This window comes from Andrographis paniculata, unplaced genomic scaffold, assembly GCF_009805555.1.
Source record: "Andrographis paniculata isolate CXL003 unplaced genomic scaffold, ASM980555v1 Contig12END, whole genome shotgun sequence".
NCBI lineage: Eukaryota > Viridiplantae > Streptophyta > Magnoliopsida > Lamiales > Acanthaceae > Andrographis > Andrographis paniculata.
The window spans coordinates 3604324-3621715 of NW_026137402.1; the positions used below are offsets into that span (position 1 = coordinate 3604324).

Genomic DNA, 17392 nt, shown 5'->3' on the forward strand with positions numbered 1-17392 from the left:
TAGTCCATGTTGTATTTTTATTGGATATTCTTTTGATTTTGAATTTTTTTTTTTTTTTTTTTTGTAAAACTTTTAAATGCAGCAAATTTCGAATGGGGAGAAAATTCATCTTGTCATACTCCACAGAAACAACAAAATGTGGAGCAATTGGAGAGAATGAAAAGCACCAAGCATTGCCTCGGAGGGCGCCTTTCTTCTGATCGATATAGAAGGTCATTATTCTCATTTTTATGATATTCCTTGAAAGGTCCTACACATGTCGTTGTTCTAATAAAGTTGTATGAATAGCGATTCTATGTTCAATCATTGTAGGCATAATGGTAGATGCAACGACGGAACCAAAATCCGATGTAAGGGGAGCTAATTATTAAAATTTTAATATATCACGGTCTATTTATGCATATTAACTTGCATATATGTATTTTTGTTGGCCTGCATGACCTCACGGTCACACGTCCAACCCCCACACCACTAGGTCACCCCTTAGTGCCCGACCAAAGACTATACATGTGTTTGACTTATATTCCTTTTGTTTTGCCACCTATAAGTGTAATCGAGGGTATGTTATTGATTTATTTTTTTTTAGTTTTTTTCGGTTCAACTGAAAATTTTATTTTTGATTTTGTCTTTAAATTATATTTTCAAAAAAAAAAAAAAACAAAGTTCAAACAGATAAAATTTGAGAAACAAAATCCAAAGAAACACACCGTTATACTAATGGATAGGGTCTCATTGGTAAGTGCTACAAGATCTCTTACATTGGAACCCATGGTTATGAACCCAAATCTGTTAGTATGGAACATTTTCTTTTCCAAGTGAGATCTCGAAAGAGTGAAAAAGTGCTTTTGTTTGGTGATCTATGAAGTAAGAGGCTTAAGTTTTTGGTGCATGCGTGTGGTTTGCCTTCATCTTTGCTATGTTACTTTTTATTAATAGTCTTTTATCCTTATTATTTAATATTTTTCTTGTTGGAGGGGCACAGCAGAATCCCATATTAAAAAAATTAGAAAAAAACATTCATTTTATAAATTTTACATGAATTCTATTAGTATAAAATTCATTGAAAAAAATTCAAAAATAACTATATACTATTATATTAGTGTTGAGTTAGTCAAATCGTTAACATTTTTTATTTGTTAAAAAGGTAAACCAAAACCAAACAAACTCATTGTACCAAGTTTTTAATTTGCTGAGTTATTCTTGTTCTCATAAAATAATAATAATAATAAGGGTAAGCTGTTTTTTTCCCATAACTGGACCCCCTAAGTCCTGTAAGTGGAGTCTGTCGCAAACTAGTCCCATAAGTGAAAAATTTTCGTTGTTTTAGTCCTCCGGCGCCGGAGATGCCCACGTGGCTCGCCGGAAGTGACGTGTCCGCCAGGTCTCGCTGACCTGGCGGATACGTGGATTTTTTTTTTTTTTTTTTCATTTTTTTAATTTTTTTTAAAAACTTATTTTTAATTTATTTGTATTTTTTTTAATTTTTTATTTGGTTCAATTAAAAAAAATTTAAAAAAATGAAAAAAAATAAATCCACGTGTCCGCCAGGTGTCGCTGACCTGGCGGACACGTCACCTCCGGCAAGCCACACGGGCGTCTCCGGCGAAAACAACGAAAATTTTTCACTTATGGGACTAGTTTGCGACATACTCCACGTACAGGACTAAAATGATAAAGGAGTCAAGTTACTGACTAAAAAAAACAGTTTACCTAATAATAATAATAATAATAATAATAATAATATACTTAATTTGTGCTTTTGGATGGATGTTGTATGAAAAATCCTATCGATAATATAAAATAATAATACAAAATGATGCAATAATTACATTGGATTGGTAATAAATAATTTATTTGTAAAAAAAAAATGCAGTCCATATGCTAAACATGGATGGCATCATAATTCGGTCATAAAAGGTAAAATGATTTATTGCAATTACCAAATACTTATGAACGGCCAATATAATTAATGCTCAACGAAATTTAAATTAAATACTTAAAAATAAGAAAATTTTCCAATACTGAAAAAAAAAAAAAAAAAATCATATTTGTTTTAAAATTTCAAAATTTGAAAAATTGTTTAAGATTACTCATTTAGAGAACATATAGTAAGTGCAATAATGTATGTATTAAAATGCAACAACAATATTTAATTTGCTTACTCATTTTTATATAAGATTAGTAATTATCCTAATAAAAATCGATTTATAGCTTTCTATGAGTACTTTCTTTCCTAAATAAGCCGTATTACAATAAAACTTTTGATTAATGTATCATTATTTTACATAGAGACTATATATACATACATCATTCTTATAAGTCCATTCATAAAAATAAATAAAACACACACACATATATATATAAGCTAGTCAAATTTTTACATTTGTGCATAAAAGATGAGTTCTTCATCGATTAATAATATCGGAAAAGTAAGATACATTGTTCTTTTATATCATTTATTTTTTGTATGTATTTGTCATATTTTATGTGCAAAAGTAATACATATTGTTGCTATTTATACGACGAATATTCTAAATTTGTTTTGATTATATAATAACTTTTTGAGTTTTAAAATTTATTGCTTTTATGTTGTAGGATGATCATGAAATTCATCGGGGCAAAGATCCAGAATGGGTTGAATGCTTACTAGAAAAAATATTTTTTCAAGAATGTTCACTTCATGGGATTTACTTGAATAAATATTGTGTAGTATGCGACAAACCGTTATGCAAGAATTGTATCATAAATGACTGTCATAACGGTCATACGATATTTACAATGTATAGACACGGATACCAAAATGTCGTTCCCCTGAAGGAGTTGGAGGCTCTTATTGATTGTACAACAATTCAGGTATAATTATTTTTTTAGTAATCTTTCTATAAAATAGTCTTCTATATATAACAATGCTAGATAATTGAATCAAATAATAATTTTCGCTCTTAATCTTATTTTATTTATTTTGCATTTGCATTTCATTTTGTATAACTTGAAAGCCACTTAAAATATCATAATTTTTGTACCTTATGAAAGTTTAGATTACAATCATTTTATCTACATTAATGTGCATTCTATTAATCTTAGTAAAAATAGTATTTAATATTTTTTTTGCTTATTGCTATCATTTTGTTTACGACGACTAGCTCGTGTAAGTAGTTTTGATTGTATTTAATTTTCTTGTCCTATTTTAATAAATTAACACCCGGGTATTATTGTTTTTTATGCCATGTCATTGTAGAATTACAGATGTAACAAGAAATTAGTTGTATCCCTAACTCCGCTACCACATAACGGCTCTGGTGCACTCAACGACAAAGATGAAGCTTGTCACACTTGCAAAAGGAAGCTCAATTATCCATATCAGTTTTGCTCCCTTACATGCAAGGTCATATTACATTTTCCTTTATGATATACACATCTAATATTTACGAAGGATTACCTTTATAATATTTATATTAATTAAAATGCATGAAAGATTTAGTACACTTAATATTTTGTGAGTAAACTAAATGTGTACAGATTCCTTATTTTAACACAAAATCCTAACATGTTTGGATTTATGGGAATACATTTTGCTAACGCCATCGTAAATTAAGAAAAAAAATTTAATATGTTTTATCTATATATGTTAAAACATGTATTGTATATATACTTTTAGCCAGTTTTTAATTTGGTATCGAAATATGGTGTAACACGTGTATTATATATATTGACTGACATCTTAGATTTAGATTTATGCATATATATTGTGATTAATATTTATAGAAGATTGTCGTAGTCCATCATGCCGTATTTTATTGGATATTCTCTCTTTTATTCTCTTTTTTATTTTGCAAATATTTTAAATACAGCAGGTTTCGAACGAGGAAGCAAATTCATCGGGTCATACTCCACAGAAAAGGCACAACATGGAGCAATTGGTGAGCACGAAGCATCGTAGGAAAGGAGTACCTCGGAGGGCGCCTTTCTTCTGATCAAATTAGAAGACTTTTGTTCTCATTTTTGTTATATTTCTTGGAATGTCCTACAACATGTTTTTGTTCTACTGAAAGTTGTATGAATAACAATTTTATGTCCAATCATTGTAGGCATAATGGTAGATGCAGGGGTCAAATTACTATTATTTATTTTTGTGAACATAATGAGCCAAATTTTATTTTTGTGTTCAGCTTGTTTACTTTAACGAACGAGCTCAAGAGAACTTAGTTCGTGAACTGTTTGTTTATTTTGCAGCTCTAATTTTAACTCAATGAATGAATGTATTATGCTCAAATGTATATCTATTTGACCAAAGAATCTTATATTCCTTTTCACCAGGAGCCTTGTTCTATTCCTTATTTTCCCAACTAGTGAACATATCTTTGGGATTCTCTTGGACACAATGTCGATTAATATGTAAGTATTATGTCACAACAAGAAAGTTGAAATTTTTCTATAAAAATATTTTATAGCAAAAGGTAATAATTCATAGAAAATATATTTTTGCGACGAAATATCTCATGTTGTTGCCTATATCAGGTTAGTAAAAGTCTTTAACGAAAAATATGACTTTCGTAATAAAAAATAAATTTTCAGTAATGAAAATTAAGAAAAGAGATATAGCTTTCGTAGTTAAAGCTCTTTTGTTATAAAATTAAAAGTCATATTAAAAGAGTTCTAGCAATAAAATATGTATGATTTTTTTAGTCAAATGATACTAGCTATGAAAAATAATTTTGTAGCTAAAACTTTTTTGTTATGAAGATAGAATTTTCTAGCAAAATAATTTTAGTAACGGAATTCATTTTATAGTATATAATTTATTTTTAGTGATGAAATTAATTTTAGTTGCTAAATGACACGTTTTAACTATAAAAATATTTCGTAATTAGAAATATTGTAGCTAATTAATATTTTTTTGTAGTGTGTTCATCAAGTTTTTAGGGAGGCTTGAGACCATTCTTGAGCCAATATTTTTTAAGCCGACTCTAACCACGGGACCATCAATGAAGTAAAAAAAAAAATGGCAAAGTGTTAGAATATGAAATTGAAATTCTCTATTTCAATAATAAGAATACATACATATTTATAGTGATATATAAATCGTCTAAATAAGATAAGAATCTCAGGAATCTCTTAAATAAGATAACTACCATAAATATAATATATTGCTTCTAAATATATTTTAACACCCATCCTCAAACTCAATATATGATGGAACAAACTTGAGTTTGTCAGAAGTGACCGAAAAAGATATAGCCGAAATCTTCCACGTACAAATTTGAATTCACCAAGATTGACTGAAAGTGGTGTAGTCGTCCACTGGATCAGAGTCAGAAACAGAACTCTCAACATCGTTAGAGTTGGAAACAAGACTCGCTCGCTCACAATGGAACTAGAGCCGAAAACAGGACTCGCTCACTCTATAGAGCTAGAGTCGGAAACAGGACTTGCTCGGTCACAATAGAGTTAGAGTCGGAACAGGACTCCCTCGCTCTCAGTAGAGTTAGAGTCGAAGACAGGACTCTCAACGGAGTTAGAGTGGAAAGTAGACTCTGTCAGTGGAGTAGTAGAGACGGAGACGACATGAAAATAACAGCATGATTATGGATAGAAGCAAATATATTAATAAAATATAAAAATATATATGGAATATAACGGGTTATGAAGGTACCCGGAGAGAATTTGGCTCTAATACCATGTTAGAATATGAAACTGACATTCTCTATTTCAATAATAAGAATACATAAATATTTATAGTGATATATAAATCGTCTAAATAAGATAAAAATCTCACGAATCTCTTAAATAAGATAACTACCATAAATATAATATATTGCTTCTAAATATATTTTAACACAAAGAATAAAGATGTCGGCCTGAAGAAGATTAAAATGGAAAGTTTCACATTAAGTTGCACCTCAAAAATTCAGTTGACATCGCTAGTGATGTTGACCAAAATAATTGCATATAACTTCTCATTAGGAACTACTCTTATTACTTATAGAAGAAAAAAAAGGAAAATAAACTTGATGTTACAATCGCTTGTATATGCTGAAAAAAATAAAAGTTAAGAAGAAAGAAAGAAAAGAAAGTTGCAGCCAAATCTGATCATCCAAAGATGAGAAAATACCAAATAGGTTCCTTTAGAGGTAATCTTAACCTTGATGCATCGCCATTTTCATGTTAGGTAATAGTTAACCTTCTTTTGTTGATGTAGACCAAGCCCGAGGACCCAATAGATGATCTAATCCTAGCTCGAAGGAACAATTTTATGAAAAAATCGATTTGTCCAATCCATCACTAATTGATGGCTTAAGGATCACATTATAGGGATGCGGGAGGATGATAACACATATTTACCATGATAACTCATGCATTGAAAAAATGTTTATTATTTGTATCTTGGTTCAAAAAACTATCACAATATTTGATTTATTGTATAAAGGATGATAACTATGTATCCCTTGAGATGGTTGTGATTTCTACGATGGTTATGGAAGTTGTAATCTCATAATTTCCATCCCGACGCCTATAAAAAAATCAGTCTGATTTGTATTATTCTTTATCTTATTCTCACTTTCATCCTCTCATTTGTAGATGTAAAGTTTAAAGCTCAAACAATAAGGAGGTCTTTCTGGTAAATTTGTGCGGCGGTCATGAGCACTCTATGTAGAATTTATTCCCCTAATCGTAGTTGTAACTTGTATTAATTTTTAGTAGTATTGAGATATCATTTTATTGTCCATTTGACCTAGCTATATCTTTTGTCATTTTTACTTCTAGGATGTTTAAGTTCAATTGTTGACTAAGTTGTGGAAGAGCGAATATAAGTCGACTATCCATGTCTATTTCACGCGCCACAAGTAGTGTCCCGATGGTCTTTAGTGAGTGAAACAACTAAATAATAGTTCATTTGACGTAGACAATGTCCACCCGATAATAGCATTATCCAATGACAACAGTTTCACTAGCCAATAATGTTCTAATTTGTGAATATGAGCGATGTTTTTTTAAGCCATAAGATCAAGTACCAATAGAACCAATAGTCTAACTTAAATAACTAATATTTAGCGCCTTCGCTCCTACATCTATTATATTTTTATAGTTGTAAATTCTCACTAGCACATATCTTCAAATTGCTCATAACCGCACCATTTTTAAGCCGATATAGTCTCCCGTGTCTACTATGAGATAAGTGTACACTTCTAACCAAAGAGTCGTCTAGTTTCACTTCGCTATATATGTACCTTTTCACTTGTCACGTTCCATAGTTACCTCGTTCATAGAGTTACACATCTTCTACTTCACTTATCTCATACATTGCTACTTCACATCGCTAAATCACGTAGCACTTGCCTCGCTTAGATCCAAATTTACTTCACTTTCAAAACATTAACTTAGAATTAATTCACATTCTACCATAGATTATAAATCATTTCTAGTTCCCATTTTCGCTAGATTCGAAGACATAATTCTTAGGAGTATTTTGTTATTTAAAATCGTCGGAGTTCAACCTAGAAACTCATTGTATGAGTAGACTACAACATTGACATCACTTAATTAGTATGTCAAAAAATCTAAGTCAAGTTTCAAAATTTATATCACTTTGGTGTGACGAACGTGAAGGGGCTAGGCAAAGGAGGGGCTGACGATCCCATTAGATGATCAAATGAAAGCACATTCAGATGGGTTTCTTTTGATATGTCTCATTAAGCCGTTCCACTCCAAATCCAAGTCTACAAAGATGCATTTCTTTAAGGAGTTTTTTTTTTTTGTTCCTTAGATTACCAAATTACTCATTACCTCATAAGGTACCGATCTAATGAACCTACCTTCAATGAATTTGTAGTATCTCCCAAATTGGGAGAAAAATTTTCAAGAAAGTAATTCAACCCACTACAACATCCATCATATCCCCAAGTGGTTTCCATTTGGATCTTATGCCGAAAGTGACCTCACCTCCTCCAGCGATCCAATCCCATCAGCCAATCTTTCGATGCCATTCTACCTAAAGATGACCAGCTGGTAAGTATCACCAAGTAGATCTTGCTCCTCTCGAATCAACGAATGTCTAAATCGGGTGTCCAATACTCAGGTACTTCAAGAAGTCTAAGTCATGATTGGGGATGTTCTTTCGACTTCCCCTTGGCCACTCCTATTGATGTAAACTTTTTTTTCATTATCAATGACTAATTAGGATAAGAATAATATTGTAGATCTAACCACCAAATATATACATTGCACCCGCATCACCCATTAAAATCCCATCCCCGATCAAGCTAGTAAATACTAGAGGACCTGGCTACCAATTCATTAGAAGAAATGTATAATGTTTGATTTAATCTACTATCCAATGCACTCTTCGAAGTGATAAAGATATATTCCATCAAACAAGCCTTGAACCTAGAGCTAGAATCTTCCTTATGGGCTTAGCACTTTGAATTCCATAAGAATGTATCACGACCAATCTTGACTTTCGAAGGGCCCGGATAAAACAAAAATAAAAATACTAGGAATTATTGAGCCTTTGATTTCACCCCTAGAAATTCAACCACACACCACCAAACAATATAATTTTATGTTATATATATCAAATATGTTTTATATATAAACTATATATATATATATCGAATAAGTTTAATATATAAAAACGATACGTATATAATATAAATATATAACGGATCCCCTATTTATTATTGAACCTTGGGCGGACGCCTCTCTCATCCAATAACAAGGCTGAACCTGGAATGTATCTTTTAATGCCGAAAGCACACCGCAAGCTTTGGAACGCATAGAGGCCAAGCTCGAGTAATTAAGGGCCAGAAGAGATTAATTTCTAGCTACCAAGGATGATCTTGGGCACTATATCATTGAAGATGAAAAGTTTTTGGACCAAGTGTGATCCAATATGAGCAAGAAAGAAAAAAAATCAAGTAAGATCTCAAAGGTTGTCATCTTCCTAAACAGAAACGAGAGGTGAGCATCAGCAAAGGAAAACTTAGATGACACGACTCTCAAGTGCTCGGATCTACAGATATATCAATAACTTCTTTTAATTATTGAAACTTGGGATTGATTGGTTACCAAGTTACTTTGGAAACATCTTTGTTTTTTATCATATTAGTTCTACATAGAACTGCTAATTACAAGGTCAACAATTCAATTTGTCTCCTTAGAAACAAAGTCCTGAGTTGGGGATCTTGTATTTAATTTTTTCTATAAACATACAATGTATTGTTAAGGTTTGACAGTACAAAATTTTGATTTAACACCCAACAATTTTGTATCATTCATCCATGAGTAAAAAGAAATTTTTTTTCTGTTTTACTTTTTTACATTTCTCAGGATTGTTCTAACCATTCATGTTTTTTTCCCAGCATCCAGTTTATTATTCGTGTTTCCATGAAAAGACAATATAGTACTTTTTCAATTACTTTGCATTAATTGTAATATCACTACAAAAAAAAATACTCCCTCCGTCCCTACTTTCCTATTTGGAATGTCCAACAATTATTGTCCTCTTTCTATTTTTATACACAAAATTTACTCTTTTACCCTTATTTTATTTACTCTTTCATTTTCTATACACAAGATTAAGGGTGAATTTGTCATTTTATAACAAAAACCCTAATTGCCTAAAAATACGTGTAAATATCAAATAGGACATTAGAAAATGGACGGAAGAAGTAATATATTTGTAACGGAATTTCGTCCCTAAAGTTCACATAGCTAACGTAATTTCATTCCTAATTCCGTCTCTAATGTCATTAGTAACGGAAAAAGTAGATTTAGAGACAAAAATATTTTGTTACAAAAATGATTTTTTTTTTTTAATGTATCCTGGAGTTGGGTCAGTGTTAAGTCAACTTCCTTCCGTGTATAAATGAGTTGGTGCTGGTCATTCAAGATTTAATAAAGATAAGTGGCTTGAATAAACTACTCATAACACATTCCCTTTCGAAAGCTCACTTGAAAAAACTCTAAAATTAAAGGTGTTTATTTTAAAGTAATTTCGGGATGAGTGACCCTGGTCAGTATAATTTCAAAATTTATGGATGTAATATTTTTTTGTTTATTAGACGGGTTAATTGTAAATTTAGATAGGTATCAAACTAAGATTATATTGAAGTATAGATAATTTTATTGACATATAGGTAAAGGTCCAAAAAAAAAAAAAAAGTAAATTTTTCACAATGCAACATTGAAAGCATAATGTCATGATGATATCATCATTACCGGAGAACTTATCCCTCTTAATAAATTTATATATATTAAAATTTATATTTAGTTATGTTTGTTATTCTAAATTAATATTTATATAATATTTTTTAAAAGTTGAATATTACAATTTATATTATTCAATTTCATACCCTCTATTTTTATTTAAACAGTAAATTGTAATCTACAAAAGGTGAAATAATTGAGGGGTTGTTTATTGTATCGATTAAATATAATACAATTAAAACAATGTTAACATTACAATTAATAGATATTGATAGCACATTATGTGTAAATCGATCGTACCACATATATATTTATATAATATAAATATAATACTCCTTCCGTCCAGGCTAGAAAATATATATATTTTTATTTTGGAACGTCCAATTACAAAGTAACATTTCATTAAACATCTCATTTTTTTTTCACAAATACCCTTACTTTACATCACATCATTACTTTTATACAAAAAAGTAAAGGCAAAAATGTCATTACACTACTTTTAACTGCCTACTATAATTAAAATACTATTATTTCTTAAACACCGCACCAAAAGTAAATGTATACTTTATCCGTGGACGGAGGAAGTACAATACATGACATTAGTCCATATATTACTATAGATCTCGACTTACAAAGTTATTTATATAACATATATATAAAATAAAACCGATAGTACATACTAACACTATTATAATATATATTTTCTATAATATTTTATGTAATAATTGGATTAATCAATACTGTTAGCATATTCAAAACAATTTTTATTTTAGGTTAAAATACATTTTTTTTTTCCTCAAATATTCAAACAAGTACTATTAATCCTCGTCAACCTCTAATCAACACCCTAACATAGGCGAATCAAGGGGTTTTCTAGTTTCTTTTTTTTATTTCAATTATTAAAATCAATTCAACATATTCAATTGTAATAAGATAATTTTATTATTATACTACATTATGTGATTTGGGACAATTATTTTTTATAATAATTTTGAGAAAAAAAAATATGAAAGTGGTTTTCTTAGGTTGCTAATAATGACTAATAATGCACTATACTGATTATGTTACCACTTATTAGAAATTAAACCTAAGCTCAGATATATCATGTTGAAATAATTGATATAAAAATAAAACTAATAAATCTAACCTGATTTCATTAGCATTGTCGAATTCGAATCTGCAAATTCATAAAGGGTTTTGTGTTCTTCAAGTCTACGGCGCAACATCTCCTGAGAAAACCGTTGGGGTTTATGCCCTTACTAGATATGAAAAGTAATAGTTGTTGCATCTAGACCGGAGATCACAATCTAATATATATCCCTTATTATTAATTGGTTTCATCACTCAATTAATATGTTATCGAGTTTCTGCACATAGGAGGTCCGTACTTACTAAATACATTTAAACCTAACAAATTAATAGATCACTTAATATAGGTTTAACCTGACCGATAGCACAAATATTGCATTTAACCCACAATTGAATTTTTAATCCAACAATCTCCCACTTGGATAAATGTACACTGAATAACCTAACTCATGAAAATTTTGCTATAAGGTCTTTTAATGTATATTACTAATCCTATTTATAAATTACATCAAAGCGGATCAAAGAGACCATCAATGTATTTATCGCAATGGAACCGATCAATGCTCACAACATCAATATAACCTAAGTTTCGATCAAGTGTAGATGCACAACATGAAAGTTTCATTAATGTGATCTTAACATATCTATTTTCAACTGATCGACCTTAACTTCAATTCAGAACATATGAATATTGAATTAAAATTGAATATTGCAGTATAAAATAAAGTAACTTTAATTGTATATGAACATTTCTAATCAGCTCCCACTAAATCGAAATATCGAAATATGGTTCCACTCTCAAACGAGCAACATGCTCATTATAGAACTTACGCGAAAATTCTTTAGTAATTAAGCGGATCCGCAATTATGGAAGCTATATGAATATGTTCAATAGTAAATTCATGATGTGAAGCCATACAATTCAGCAAATAAAAATTATGATTATTTAACTAATGAAATCAGGTTAGATTTATTAGCATTGTAGGATTTGGGTGTGCAAATTGATAGAGGGTTTTGTGTTCTTCAAACCTACGGCGCAATCCCTCTTGAGAAAACCGTTGGGGTTTCTGTTGTTACTCTCACGATTAGATATGAAAAGTAATAGTTATTGCGTCTAGACCTGATATCACAACCTTAACATATATTAATATTTGATTTAATATTTATGACAAAAATATATATTTTTATGTAATAGTTTTTTAAAAAATTTACTATTGATGAATAGTAATATCAAACATAACATCAAACTTCCAGAGTCTGGTTATATGGATTGGTTTGGATATATTTAATTTAGATTTGATATTTAAATAATAGTTGATAAGATATTTTGTAAATATATATATTTCAAAACATACAAAATCCAAATAGTAAAGTTTTAAAAAACTTTATCAAAGAAACACATTCTAGATTTCCTTGAAGCTTCAGCTTTTAATTACTATATGTGAGTGAAATTTTATTAAAAAAATTTTAGGATGTGTAAGTTTGTGTGCACAACGGGCGACCTTTCGGGTGTTACAATAATAAGAAATTATGCTATAGTATATGATAAAACAATATTACATATTTTATACATCTATAATATTTTGTAACAAGTAGATTTCCTTTTTTTAAGATTATAATTATTTATAAAAATTCCGATACCATTTACTTACAATCTATAATATGATTCGATATTTATGATATATGTCGTAGTATATTATAATAATATTACACTTTTATATCGGGATCATACGTAATAAGTGGACATCGCTTTTTTGGATAATAAAAATAATAATATTGATTACTTACAAAATATACGAAACTCATCGACTATAAAAAGGGCACCCTCCGGTCGATTATTGTCTTGTACTACAATTAAAACAGAGTTTCATTTACCAACCTATCGATAGAGATTAATTGTATTCTTTTTTTTGATTTATTGAGTATCAAAATATTTTTTGAGTTTTGTATTAGAGAATTGCAACGGTGTGACTCAATTATCATTGGTGAGTTTTAATAATATTTGTCAATTTTTAAATTTTCTATTGTTTCTTTATCATTTATGATATTTTGATCTATTCTAAAGTTCGATGTGATATATTAAATCATCATTATAAATTGATTTGTCCAATACATATATTATTTTATTATGATTCATTATTATTATATATGATTAAAAATACAAAATTATGTTAATAGGGTGTGAGGAGGAGGAAGAAGTATATATCTTTATAAATTGTGGAGTATATATTGTCAATATAATATAATAATTTAAATTTAAAGTTTCATTTTTCAATATATTTAATTTTATATATATTTGAAATTGTAAATTGTAAGCTTATTAGATTGGCCATCAGTCCTAATCAATGTATACTGCATGGATAGACAATACATAAAAAGGTCAAGGGGTCGAAGATTTCGCCATTAGACTACACTAGACTACGCTGTTATTCTCAATCATCTTGATTAAGTTAATTAGTACTACTATTGTTTTTTATTATTATTATTTTTTTAACGAAGGGTTTGTTTAGTTTTTATTTAAAATTTTTATATGAAATTTAGTTTAAATAATACTATTTCCGTCCAATTTACTGTGTTCACCTTTCTATTACCGTTTATTTCATTTATTCTGTCACTTTTTTTAAAAAATAAAAATAAAATTATACGTTTTAATTTTATTTTAATTTTTTTAATTTATAACTTCATTTTACTTTAATTAGACTAATTAGTTATATTAATTTTAATTTAAAATTATTTTTATTATACAATAATTATTTTGATATGATATATGAAAAAAAAATAATAGTATATTTTTATTAGAAATTGTATTAAACATTGTTAACTTTTTTTAAGCCAAAACCAAACAAACCCTAAGTTTTATTACAAATATATTTTATTTTAAAGTTCAGTTTTTTTTTTTTTTTTTTTTATTTCTTGGTGAGGCTATCTACGATACTCTATTCTATTTATTTTAATTAACTAAAATTTTGAGTTGGGATTTGAATAGTAAAATTTTTTAATTTGAATAGTTGTATGATGTGATATAAATAAGTGCTGATATTTTGAATGTAAAATTGATTTTTAGTATAATATAAAAAAAAAAAAAAATAAGTGTTTGATTTGATTTTTTTGGGGAAAATAATGGGATGAATAGTGGATTTAAAATTCAATCCCCAAACAAACACACCCTAAAAATAAATCAGTGTATTTGTTTTAATTTTATCAATCTGGCTTACTAAATAAGAAGATAATTTTTAATATATTAGTAATTTTTTTAAGTTTAGAAAATTCATTCTAAGATTTTGTAAAATAATTATTGCAATATTTCATTAATATGAATCAATATTATAAGTAAAAATGATAAGCGAGAAAAGAAGAGTTAGATATAGATAATTATTTTAATTTAAACAATGTTATTATAAGATTTCCTACAACAATATATTGCAATATGTCATTAATAATTGCAATATTTTGTCAATATCAATTACAGTTTCCTTACTTATTTACTTACATTGCAGAAAAACATATACTTTTTATAGCCATTATCTTTTTTTCATTTTCCTATAAATTGGGGTGAAAATTCAATCCAAATCATCAACCAAACAATTATACAATTCCTTTCCAACATATTTCCTCTTCAAAATATTTCTATCCAATAAGTTTAGAGTATGCAATAATACTCAAAACTTATACCAAAATATCCATGTTTAAGTTTGTCGAAATTACATTTGTTTAAAAGCAAGTGAAGCCGTCACTCTCTACATAATCGACATTGGCATGATTTCTTATGCAAATTACCCCCCGTCGTGTCTTTGTTCGTGCATGAAATATGTGGTAAAATATGTTGAATACTCTAACCAACCAATATTGGAAATCGGTGGTAGAGTACTACGAGTATTTTTAACCACGATTCTGCAACTACGCACATTTCATCACTTTTACTCCTATCTCTATTCGTGCATAAAATTTGTGGTAAAATACGTCGAGTACTCAGACCAGCCAATATTGGAAATCGGTGGTAGAGTACTACGAGTATTTTTAACCACTATTTCGCGACCATGCACGATTCACCACTCTTACTCCTATCTCTATTCGTGCATGGAATCTGTGGTAAACTACGATGAATATTCTAACCACCCAATGTTAGAAATCGGTGGTAGAGTATTCTCAAAGTTTGTAATAGACAATCTCTTTCTAGAATGTATCTACTATCGAGCGACCATGCATGATTCACCAATGCCTTGCTCCTGTGATCGTATGGGATGAAATCGGTGGTAGAGTATAACTACTCTCGCCATTCAATGGGATGAAATCGGTGGTAGAGTATAACTACAAGGATTCTCGCCAATCAATGGAATTAAATCGGTGGTAGAGTACTACAAGATCGAATTTTAATTACTATCGAGCAATCGCATACTATTCACGAATATATATTGTATCGATATTTAAAATAGCTTGCTCCACTTTGTATTATCAGATATTATTGTAATGACTCAATCTTCATCCATGAATTTTGAGTAGTTCTCTTATTAATGAAAGAATTTTTTTTTTTTTTTTTGCCTTTGTCTCTATCTCTATATTATTGATCTGATCAATATAATATTAATATAGCACAAATGTAATATATAAATTGACAACATATAATAATAGTCCGTACAATACATATTACAATTGATTTCAACACAAGACATATATTAACATGAAACATGTGTATTATATAAATTGACAACACGCGATATAACAATCTACGTACAATGTAATAATTTATTTCAAACCACGATAATAAATAGTCAAACAGAGATCATCAATCCGGACTAAATATATCTCTTATTATTAATTGGTCACATCACCCAATTAATAAGTTACCGAGTTTCTGCACATAGGAGGCCCGCACTTACGAAATGCATTTAAGCCTAATAAATTAATATATCACTTAATATAAATTTAATCTGACCGATAAGCCAAATAGTTACATTTAACCTACAATTGAATTTTTAATCCAACAGATTAGCCTTAATCAACATATAGAAGAAAAACTTAAAGTACATGTTTTCAACACATGTTATGTGAGTTGAAAGTATATGTGCTGACAATTGATGTAGGAATATATTTCATATATTCGATATTAGTAGTAGTATATGTTGTGTAATATTATCATATATTATTAGTTCGGTTTACTGCTTTTTCTAATATATTAATATAAATCATGTACTAACTTATGATTCATGTGTTGTCGTATATATTGGATGTATTGCACTACAAAAAAATATCAATTTTGTAACAAAATTTTTTCGTTGTTAAATTCATTTTTTTCGTTACTAATGATATTAGAGACGAAATTAAAGATTAGCTACATGAACTTTAGGAACGAAATTTCGTTACAAATATACTATTTTTTGTAGTGTTGTCAGCAACATTATAACAACCACTATTTTTTATTTTGCGGGACAAACCTGTGTATGTCCCCCCGGTACATTTTATTAAAAGTAATTAAATATATATATATGTTTTAGATCAAATATATGTTCTTTTATAAAATATTATATTAAATATTCTATTTTTTATCTTTTTCAAAACATTAAAGATTTATGTCTTAACAAAGTTCTATTTTTGGAGTCATGAATTTTCACTTTTAGAGTAAAGATATCATTTTAGTAATTATTAGGTACAATTACCATCAAATTCCATATAGTAAAGATTTGATAGAAGCAATTGATATAACTTTTGTTTTTGTATTTGAGAGTTGAAATCACCTTTCAGTACCAAATTAATTAGATTATCTGTTTTATTTTTAAATGTATAATTATATTTAGGGTGTGTTTGTTTGGGGTGGTTTGGATTTTGAGTTAGAATTTGAATAATAAAAATTTTGAATTTGAATAGTTGTATGATGTGATATAAATAGGTGTTGATGTGATTTTTGAATGAAAATTTGATTTTTAGTATAATATAAAAAATGAAAAATAGGTATTTGATTTGATATTTTTTGGGAAAAAAAAAATGGAATGACAGTGTATTTAAAATCCAATCCCCCAACAAACACACCCTAGATTAAAATAAATAAATAAAGAAGTAGTAAGATTGATAAGAGATGATTATCATTTTTGTAACAAATTTT

At 28.7% G+C, this 17392-nt stretch overlaps 1 protein-coding gene across 1 annotated transcript; it reads left to right on the plus strand.

The window, feature by feature from the left end:
• Positions 1-2778: 2778 nt before the first annotated feature.
• Positions 2779-8102, plus strand: LOC127252881 (uncharacterized). The gene is made up of 5 exons (XM_051277250.1): positions 2779-2853; positions 3239-3385; positions 3855-3920; positions 7832-8007; positions 8078-8102. Exons 1-5 carry the CDS (start codon positions 2779-2781, stop codon positions 8100-8102), a joined length of 489 nt encoding a protein of 162 aa, XP_051133207.1.
• Positions 8103-17392: the final 9290 nt, after the last annotated feature.

What these genes read in the sequence shown, in the direction of transcription:
- LOC127252881 (XM_051277250.1), top strand. Translation starts at nt 2,779, where the DNA reads ATGTATAGACACGGATACCAAAATGTCGTTCCCCTGAAGGAGTTGGAG. An exon ending in TTTGCTCCCTTACATGCAAG is followed by an intron (nt 3,386 to 3,854) that starts GTCATATTACAT and finishes TAAATACAGCAG; the next exon opens with GTTTCGAACGAGGAAGCAAA. An exon ending in GGCACAACATGGAGCAATTG is followed by an intron (nt 3,921 to 7,831) that starts GTGAGCACGAAG and finishes ATGAATTTGTAG; the next exon opens with TATCTCCCAAATTGGGAGAA.